Source organism: Ptiloglossa arizonensis, chromosome 14, assembly GCF_051014685.1.
Source record: "Ptiloglossa arizonensis isolate GNS036 chromosome 14, iyPtiAriz1_principal, whole genome shotgun sequence".
In the NCBI taxonomy this organism is placed as follows: Eukaryota; Metazoa; Arthropoda; class Insecta; order Hymenoptera; family Colletidae; genus Ptiloglossa; species Ptiloglossa arizonensis.
In genome coordinates this window covers 7,223,487-7,233,193 of record NC_135061.1, presented here as the reverse complement: position 1 = coordinate 7,233,193, position 9,707 = coordinate 7,223,487, and the positions used below count along the sequence as shown (strand labels likewise).

General features: G+C 49.8%; 1 protein-coding gene across 3 annotated transcripts; it reads right to left on the bottom strand.

Annotated features, from left to right (window-relative positions):
* Positions 1-135: 135 nt before the first annotated feature.
* On the bottom strand, positions 136-8,892 carry LOC143154349 (uncharacterized). Of its 3 annotated transcripts, none has more exons than XM_076326409.1 (6): positions 6,570-8,892; positions 6,159-6,185; positions 2,631-2,752; positions 2,309-2,548; positions 1,985-2,221; positions 136-1,473 (listed from the first exon to the last, which is right to left on the bottom strand). In XM_076326409.1, the coding sequence occupies exons 1-6, from the start codon at positions 8,063-8,065 to the stop codon at positions 1,379-1,381; spliced, it is 2,217 nt and encodes a 738-aa protein (XP_076182524.1). In that variant the 5' UTR covers positions 8,066-8,892; the 3' UTR covers positions 136-1,378. The 3 variants fall into 3 exon arrangements, with proteins under 3 accessions (XP_076182524.1, XP_076182525.1, XP_076182526.1); XM_076326411.1 differs by having other exon boundaries at positions 137-1,473; positions 1,989-2,221; XM_076326410.1 differs by lacking the exon at positions 6,159-6,185.
* Positions 8,893-9,707: the final 815 nt, after the last annotated feature.

Below are 9,707 nucleotides of genomic sequence, written 5' to 3'. Positions count from 1 at the left end.
ATAAAGTATTCTTAAAATCATGTGGCACGGAATTATGTTTCGAAACCATAATTCTTCTACGAAATGTTTAAATATTCTTCGAGCGAAAGACATTGTATCGCACGTAACAAATTAAAGGGACAAACTGGAAATACGTTCGAGATGCAAGAGCATTATTAAGTTTCGACATCAATGCATTTATTTCTGCGCAACCAGACAATTAAATATACATTATATACAACAATCGTGTAAAAGTTACAAGAACCTGTTGTCTCCTTCTTTATACGACAACTATGTGTAATTGTAAGTAGCATAAATTTTTTGGGTGGACCTTTAAAATAATAAAATAAGCATAAAGAGAAGTGCGAACGTCGCTAGAAAGCAGGGCGTTTGCACAACATTAGGCTAAAACATAGATTTTTGTCTATAGTCTGATCCAAAATATAACGATAAAGGACCCGCAACGCTCACCATTGCTTAATCAATATATGACATAAATATCTACTTCTAAGGTTTTACATTTGGTTACATCAGTCATGGGCATGACGTGTATACACATGTACCGACGCACGCGTACGTGTGTATACAGGTCAACGAGCATAATCTAATCAACTTACAGACCTATCGATGCAGCTTCGCTGGTATGTACATTGTTAAATCGTTTAACATTTAACTTAAATGTTAGCCGGAAAATGGTGCGAACCGGTTTGGAACGCGCCGTCCGCGCACAGTAAGAGAAACGATAGGAAATAATAAGATACGACTTACCCGCTATTGCACTTAAATAACGACGCGATTCTTCTTTAAGTTAACAATTAATACGACAGTCTATTCTGTAAAGGATTCTTACCGGGATCGTACATATTTTTCACGCAGCCACCGTCAACTATTCCGTTACACTGTCGCGCGTTCGATCTGCCCGAAATTAATTAAAACTGGTAATTGTTTTCACACTTGGAAACAATAGAAATGTCACCAGGATGTCGTTGATGTAGTTTTATCTCCTTTCGTGCGAAAGAAAAAAAAGAAAAGAAAAAGGGAACAGTTATTCTGGGATGCGAATCAAGTAAACGGAACTTGGTTCTGCGAGAACGATAATAAAAACGTTTCATTTTTTGCTTTTTCTTTTATGGCCAATAACGGAAAGCACTGTAATCGATGTATTGCGTATCGCGTGTCGAAGATATCTAAACTATCACTGGAAGCGTACCTTGTGGTTCAGGTTGGTTCTAGGCTCGTTTAACGCGTTTAAACGGAAACTTTGTGCAGCTCGAAAAATGTAACGCTCCTCGTGAAATTGATTCTCGTATATTATTATTTTTTTTTCGTCCTCCGAGAATAAATTGCGCTGTTAACGATCGTCCTTTTTCGTTGGTGTCTGACTGTTTCTTCGTTCGTTTTAATGCCTACAATTCACGTACGTCACTGTTTCGCCGTTTACGATGCGAACGTAACGAGTACAGGCTCGGACGAAAAGTGCAGGTACGCGCTGGTCTGTAAAACAAGAAGGGGAAACTATTGTGAGCGACTGTTACAAGGGACTGTGTTAGGAAAAAAAAAAAGAAAGAAAGAGATGCAACCATTTCTTATCCATTTCGAGACCAAACGTACGTTGGACAATTTTAATTCTTTGAAATTAAAATTCGTTTTCGGTACCTTTCCTTTTACAACAAGAATATCGGAATCGAGAGGTGGGAAATATTTCTTCGAGTTGTCTCGATAGTTGGTAAAATTTTGAAAAAATAACGGAATTCTTTGTACAGAAGTCTCGGTAGGATCGTGCATCGAACTGGTACGAAACGAACATACGCAGGACAAAATTACGCAGCATTTTCAATACAGTAGGTCGCAAACAATCAACGCGGCGATCTACGAGTCGCGTTTCTGGATCGTGTGTTTCGTCCAAGCGTGTTATGGCACACGTTGTTAAGTGTCACGCAGGAATGCACAGGCAAGCAATTCAAATCGTCACACGGGAGTTAGTATTGTTAGAGCACACACTCACATGCCTTCTGATCCGTGTCTTGGTCCCCGCAGGACGGTTGTTGAATGTAAAGGGCCGGTTTCAGCGGTCGGCCATCTTGGTCCTCCACCTGAATCGCCAGGCCGTGATTACTGCCGTTTCCATGAGGATTTCGCGGGTTCAGTCTCCAGAATCGGAGAGCTTGTCTGACGTCTAACGCCAGATGGGTGCCTTTTGGTGCGAGCGGTGTCACCACCGAGTCCATCAAACGTTTCTTCGCTGGAAATTAACAAGTTAAACGTAGAATCGTCCGTATCGTCGAAAACATCTTCCCAATACTCGGCGACGGTTGTCCACGAAACTTACATCGATGCTTCTTGAGGGATTTCGTGTAGTAGTAGACCGATATTCGTATCTTCTTTTCGTCTTCGTCGTCCTCGTCGAAGTTACCTCCCGTCGAGGAGGTCGAGTTCTCCTGAGGCAATTTGTAAATTCTCAACTTGGCGGCGACCACGTGGTCACCGGATGTCAGATTCAATTGGAAGTGCATGTTCATGGAGAAAGGATCCGCCCAGGTTTCGGTGTCCGTGTTCCGCGGTATTTGACCTGATCAAAGAGACCAAACGTGTAACGCGATACCGTCGATCGAAAATCTCTCTGCGATCGACCAACCGATCGAGGGACTTACAGGTGGGCGAGAACATGGTCAATCTCTCGCGTTGAACTTGATTGGCGTTGCTGCTATTGTTAAACCTTCCAGTCAGAACCAAAACTCGCGACTTAATGTCCTCGATGGCCTTTTCACCCTGGCTGCACAGACAAACGAGAGTTTGTAAGATCGAAGCGACGCTACGCGCGCGAAGGATGAAAAAAGATCGATCAGGGTCGTCAAATTTTCGACGCGTTCAAATACAACGGGGGAGGTGGGGAAAACAAAAAAAAGAAAGAAAAATCAAGCGAAGAACGATTTCGTGCTCGCGTTCACTATCGTACGGTAGCGGTTAGGATCGAATGCGCGTTGAAAAACATTCGCTGTAAAAAGCTGGGCTGGTCGTGGAATTTCGTTTTCGTATCGTGACGTAAAAATTTTCACCTCGAGAAGCGTGCAAGTTCTTCCGGGTGGCGAGGCAGGCTATGGGACGGTGGTCAGTGACCTATAGAGTCCACGGTATGGGTCAGAGATATTTATTATACGTTCTAGACACAGTCTAGACAGCCGACGTCGGGCATCGGTACATCGATCATCTAATCTTTCTATCTACTCGAGAACCATTAACGCTTTCGGATTGTACGTCGAATCCTGAATCCTTTTGCCGCGCGAATCGGCCACCTAATATACAACCGTTACGCGAAAGGGTTAATCCGCGCGATCTTAGGGTTAATAATCCCGAGTCCGGGGAATCGTCGTAATCTCGGGTTTCGAATTTCTAATAAGGCGAACGCATTTTCGTGACAGGATCAACCTCGATCGATGGGAAGCGAGCTTCGAGAGTCTATCGGCGATCACGTGAGATCGCGGGATTGCATAACGAAGGCTGTAAGTCGTTAACCGAACAGGGAAAAAAGGAGGAACGTCTTTTCTCTACGTCACTGGCAAGGATTGCTGCGCTGGACGCCCACTCGGAGATTTGAGCGCAGCCAATGGCGCGTCAACGACCTCGTTGCTGGTCGAGAAACAACCAGAAGTTCTTTTTCTAAACAACGAGACAGACGGACGACCAGAATGTCTGGAAAGAAGGTTGCCAGAGATGGACGTCAAGGAGAACGTGGAAGAATTTCGGTGACTCTATCGGGCCTGTCTTATTGTTGCTTTTTTTTTTCTTTTTTCAGGAACCCGGTCAAAAGCGGCAGGGTGAGAGGAGACTGGGCTCCACTGACGAAATCTCGCCACGAAATCTCAACTGCTTGTATTCGATTCTAGACATGCTCGTTAATCTAGCTGCGTCCAAGTCACGCATTCTACACCGTCTCGTTGCGTACGTGTCACGTCTGTCTGCCGTCTGGGAAAGGGAAGGACTCGGGTGTCTGGAGGCCGTTGCATCATGAGAATGAATCCAGTGATCCTTCCTGAGTACCGTATTAAGAAAATTGGCTGCGTTACCGCCGGTTTTGTAACAGGCTTCGGGCGAACTTGTGGCAACACCAACACGCGCGCACACGTACGCGCGCGTGTACGCGGACGAACACTCGACCGAGACTATTCGTACAACGTTATTAACAATAATCGAAGCTCGGAGGAATTTTCGATTTCGTCGAATCGGAGTACCCGGAGAGAATTTTTCGGTGAACGAAAAATGGAGAAACGGTCGGCCGGTCGATCGATCGCGCACGCGCGCGCGCGCGCGCGCGATTCCTTGTCTCGGTGCACCGTGGATAATTGGTGGCGAACAGCATCGTTTCTCGTTCACCGAACGAGGGGAATTTAGAGAATCGAGGAGAATCGAAAATCCACGCGGCGCGTATATCGGCAGGTGGAAAAACGTCCGGGAAAAAATGCACGTTGCATCGTCCGACGGTGAGACGGGGAGCCACTGGCGAAAACTTCCTCCTCTCTCTTCGTTGCGCGCGTCACATCGTCTCCGTCGGCATAGGAAGAGAGACGCATAGACAAGGTCAGCGCATTAAATTGAAATGTGTTACATAACCTCGTAAGAGAGCAGTCCTAACTGCAGTCTGACTAGACACCCGGTGATTACGAGGGTGCTCAACTCGAGTCGGGCGTATTCGCCGCGATCGAGCGGCACTCGCTCGATCGTGGTCCGCGACGAGAATCGTCCGAGACCTTAGAACCACTTTTCCCCGTCCTCTTCCTGTAATCACGAAGCCCTCTGCATCCTTTAATGCAGGCTTAATAGACATCATGGTCGTTCACCGACACGTGTACCTCTTACGAAGTTACGCCGTTACTCTTGGAAGTCGAGCGACAAAGGGAAACACGAACGACGTGGAAAAGTTTACGCGAATCGAGGACTGGTTCGCTACTATCCGGCTCGTTGTGGATCGTTTAGATCCCCCGTGTGCGCACAGTTGAGAAACTGACGGAACGGCGAGCACACCGGAGGAGGACTCCGGCAGGCTACGCCAGTGCCGACACGAATGCATTTACGCGTCTAGACTTAATAAAATAAAAGAAACGCCTTCGCACCCGCGCGAAGAGGGGCCGAGGTGGAGGAGAAGGAGGGCGATTTAAAAACATAGCTAGGGACCACGGCGGAATTTCCACCGTGCGTCCTTCCTGACTACGCTCTGTCCTCGTGCATGTCTTTCGAAAAGATTGTACCTCCCGTCTTCCTTTAAATCGTTTTCCTTTCTCGGTGGGAATTTAGAACACCGGCTACGGATCTTCGACTTCAACGTGAATCATCGGTACGGCCCGATCCTGGACAGGGTTACGCTCTCGGATCCTTTCCCTGGTATCGAAGACGCAATTTCCTCGGTTTTCTTTACCGTTCTTTTCCTTCGATAGCAAATTTCTATCCACGATAGAGGGAAACGATCGAAGGAAGAAGACGTTTCTAAAAGATTCAGGGTGTCGAGGCAAAGACGACCGCCTTCGGATACGGACGTTGGTCAGCACCAGGCGCGGAATTTCAGTGGCGCTTCACGGTTCTTCGTTCCGTCACGATATTTTTACAGGCCATCGAGATATTTTTACGTAGCGGGGGCAACGATTCGTCGGGAACGTCCGTGTCGTCAAAGCGTTCGTGTGCACGGCCGCGTGTCGTGGGTTGCCACGGCTGGAAAACCGTTTGCGTTTTTCTCGTCACGATAACCACGGGGGGAGAGCAGAAAGAAGAAGAAGAAGAAGAAGAAGAAGAAGAAGAAGAAGAAGAAGAAGAAGAAGAAGATGAAGAAGAAGAAGAAGAAGAAGAAGAAGAAGAAGAAGAAGAAGAAGAAGAAGAAGAAGAAGAAGAAGAAGAAGAAGAGGGAAGAAGAACGATGTTACCTTTTCGTGCAGACACAACACACCGCGTAAGAGAAAAGGTTTCATTGTTATCGCGATAAATCGCGTCTCGTGCAACACGAGCAATGAGATAACTGCGATGAGAATGTATTTTTAGATTATGTAAGCCAAGCCAGAAAGAAAGCAGCCGGCCGATGGCGGCGCGGCAAAACAAAAAAAAAAAAAAGTTTTTCAAAATTCTACTAAGTCTCTTTTATCGGCACACCGAGTCCCTTACCCAAAGCGATCATAGTGCCATCGGGGAGGTCTTACCTGTCGAAGCTTGAGGTTAGGTTTCCTCTAAAAGACACAAAAAGCACATTTTGTAGAGACCGATCGGACTGTATTGCAAAGCGAGGCACATGGTGAACGACATTTAACGTGACAATGGTTTCATTGCGCGTGAAAGAAAAAAATAAGTGTGCCGCCGTGTGGCGTTTGCATCGGTTCGTCGGGGAATCGAAGATCACGCGGGAACTTCGATTTTCCCGACGAGTCGAGTCTCTGTTAAACTTCTGCTTCGATCGGGAGCGAGGAAATAAGGTCTACTTTCGAGTTCCTCGACCGTGAGCAACCCGTCGATCCAACTCGACGATAGGTCTACCGGTTTCGGTAAAACGAACCAGAACTTTCAACAGAGATTCGGAGACGAATGAACGAAGGTACGACTACGAATTTACTTACTCTCGTCGATGAGCTATGGCCACTTGCTGATAAGTGGACAAATTCCCCAAGGGAAGATAACCCGTTGTCGCGTTGCTGTTGGCTGCGACGAGCTTGACAGGATCGGGCGTCTCGTTTTGGTACTCCAGGGTGTCGTTCTCGTTCTCATCGGTGTTCCAACTCGGCCGAGAATCGTGTCTGGAGTCATCGTAGTCCGATGTCTCGTTGTCTTCGGAATTCTCGTAACCGAGGGAGTCCACTAATTCGGGGATCACTCTGTAGACATCGTCCTCGACCCACTCGAGTCCCTCGTACGGACTGATCTTTTTGTTTTCGTTGGATCTCTCCTTGGTCTCAGGGATGACGGTCTTATCGTCCGAATCGCTAACGCGGACCGAATCGATCGCGTTCGGAGCGTCCTCGTGGTCCGAGGTTTCCTCGGGTCTCGAGTTTTCCGTGGTGCCAGTGGTACTCGTGCTCGAGAACTCGGCGACGCTCGAATAGACGCGATTTCTCGGATAGTTGGTCCGAACGTCGTTCGAGTTGCTCACCCGAGAGACCACAGGTAGTGCCACAGAAGCAGGAAAAGCAGTGGACAACGTTGGCGGTGGTTGAACGTGAAAGGAGTTGGCGGCGTTTATCGACGCGGTGTGCTTCAAAACGGCGGAGACCCGATGTTTCGGCGTTTTCGATCGATTTTTGCCGGTTTCGTCGGAACCGGAGCTGGAATCGAACTCGGAATCGTCGTAGCGAATCTTGAATATCACGTGGGGCGCCATCGCCTTCTCGAAGTGCTTGTGGATATCGTCTTCCTCGGTCGAGGCTTTGGTGGTCTCCTCGATGCGCAGAATCGCGGGTTCGGACCAGGGCTGCTGGAATTCTAGATTCGAGGGCAAGTTCTCGTAATCGAGGACCGCCTGTCGATTATAGGCGTCGAAGTCGAAGTCCTTGTGAGCGGACCTGTCCGTGTGGCGGTTCTTTTTACCTTCGTTCCTCGTGTCCTCGTAATCCGGATTCCTCGGGGAGGAATGATCCATCGAATTCTTGTCCCAGTATCTAGCTTTCTTTTCCTCGACTTGCCCGTACAGCGCTTTCGTCCACGATTTCATGCTTTCCTTCTTCTTCGAGAGCTCCTCCTCCTTCTTGCTGAGCTCCCTCTCGCGAATCGCCAAAACCTCCTCCAGGCTGTAGTTGAGACTCTTCAACAGCAGCATGTCACCCGTGCTAAGGTCGCCGGTGATGATCTTTAAAATAGCTTTCTCTAGCATTTTTTCGAGCCTCCTGTCGCTGTACGGAACCTTCTCCTTAACCTCGTCGATGTTCAAACTCCGTCTGTTTTTATCTCCTATCGAGGAAACCGCGTTCGCCTCTTCCCTGGACCCGTACCTTCTCTCATGGTCCACTTGATCCCTCTTCTTCTTGCTGTCCGGATGGACACCGTGATGATGATGATGACACCAAACACTGTTTATAGCCGAGGTTGCCAATAGCAGCACGAATAACCTGGCGAGTCCCATCGTGACTCGGTAACGGAGAGTTCTTGTTGGAGACTCGGTTCAATTCTGTCTACCGAAAGTTGCACTAGCTCGGTCTCTCGGTCGGTCGGTCGGTCGGTCAAGATTCTTCGGCAATAACGAAACGGGACACTGTTATCGATGAACCGTGTTCTCCATTATTTCTATCGAGCGATCCACCCGGGGGAATTGATCGGGGCCCACTGTGCGAAACCTCGACGATGGAAACGTTGATCAAGTACCGACGAATCGACGCGAGTTCATCGGGGTTGTCCAGCTGATCGCACGAAAACCGCGTGCTCCTATCCTCGAACGGTTGCGATCCAGAACGTAACTGGCGACGTTCACGGAAGACAAGGCTGTCCCCGATGCACGTACAAGTGTTAACAAACTGGACCGTGATCCGGCAGCGATCGCGGACTAGTCTAATCGCATCGGGAAGGCGCGATATATGTATGTAAGTAGGAAAGATTCGAGGCACGCGTGTGCACGGGCTGAGCAGTAAGTCTCAACTGAGCCGAGCTGGCCTGCTCACAGACATAATTCTGTCTACTCACTAATTCCGAGACAACCACGAAGCCGCGAGAGGAGACGCGCCGGTGTTACTACGATCACTCCTTTTTTTTCCCCGTCCTTCTCCTTCTTCTCCTTTCTCTTGCTCTCGGTATGTCCGCTCCGCTCGCTCCACCCGCCGCGCGTGTAATCCCTTTCCCTCACTCGCCGAAATCCCGCGGACGACTGCCTTTTCTCTCTCTCTCCGCGACGCTTTATCGTTCGCCAACTTCTTCGTCTGGTCGCTTTTTCGCGCCGCAATATCGTAGGTCGATCTGCCGCCGGTTCTCGAACGCCGCCGCCGCCGCCGCCGCCGCCACCGCCACCACCGCCACCACCGCCACCGCCACCGCTACCGCCACCGCCACCGCCACCGCCACCGTCACCACCACCGCCGCCGCTGCCGCCGCCGCTGCCGCCGCCGTCACCGCCGCCGCCGCCGCCGCCGCCGCCGCCGCCGCCGCCGCCGCCGCCGCCGCTGCCACCGCTGCCGCCGCGTGCTTCTTCGCCTCACAGCTTCGCTCGTGCTTCCGGCGAACACAGCACCGCGTGCGCACCGCTTCGCTTGTCTTCCACCGGTGCTTCTCCCGATTCGTCTCCAGCCAGACTCGACACGATTCCTTCGATTACTCACCGACACTTTACGGAATTTACCATTTCGTTTTCGATTCCGTTTGTTCGTTTCCCCTTTTTTTCTTTCTCTCTTTTTTTCCACGTAACCGGGGACAAACGCACGCAGGGATCCCGCGGTTGGAGACCGAGCGGCGCTCCTTCGCGATGCCTAGCCTTTTAAGATCTTTATCTACCGCGTGACAGTCTGCATACTGATCCTTATCGGTGATCCTTTCACAAATGAGAAGACTTAAATGTCCTTTCACCGTACGTCGGCTACAAAAGACTGACCAAGCAGCACGGTGTGTCTACGAGCCCATCTCACGTGCGTGTCGCGACGCTCGGGAGCGTGTACGCGGCCCGCGACATCCTCTCCGGCGGATTTTTCGCCGCGGAATACTTTCGTCCGGAGGAAAGCGAGAACCGTCTTTTCACCGGTGTTGAGCGCGGCGCGGTGCGACGAGGCGAGGCGAGGCGAGGC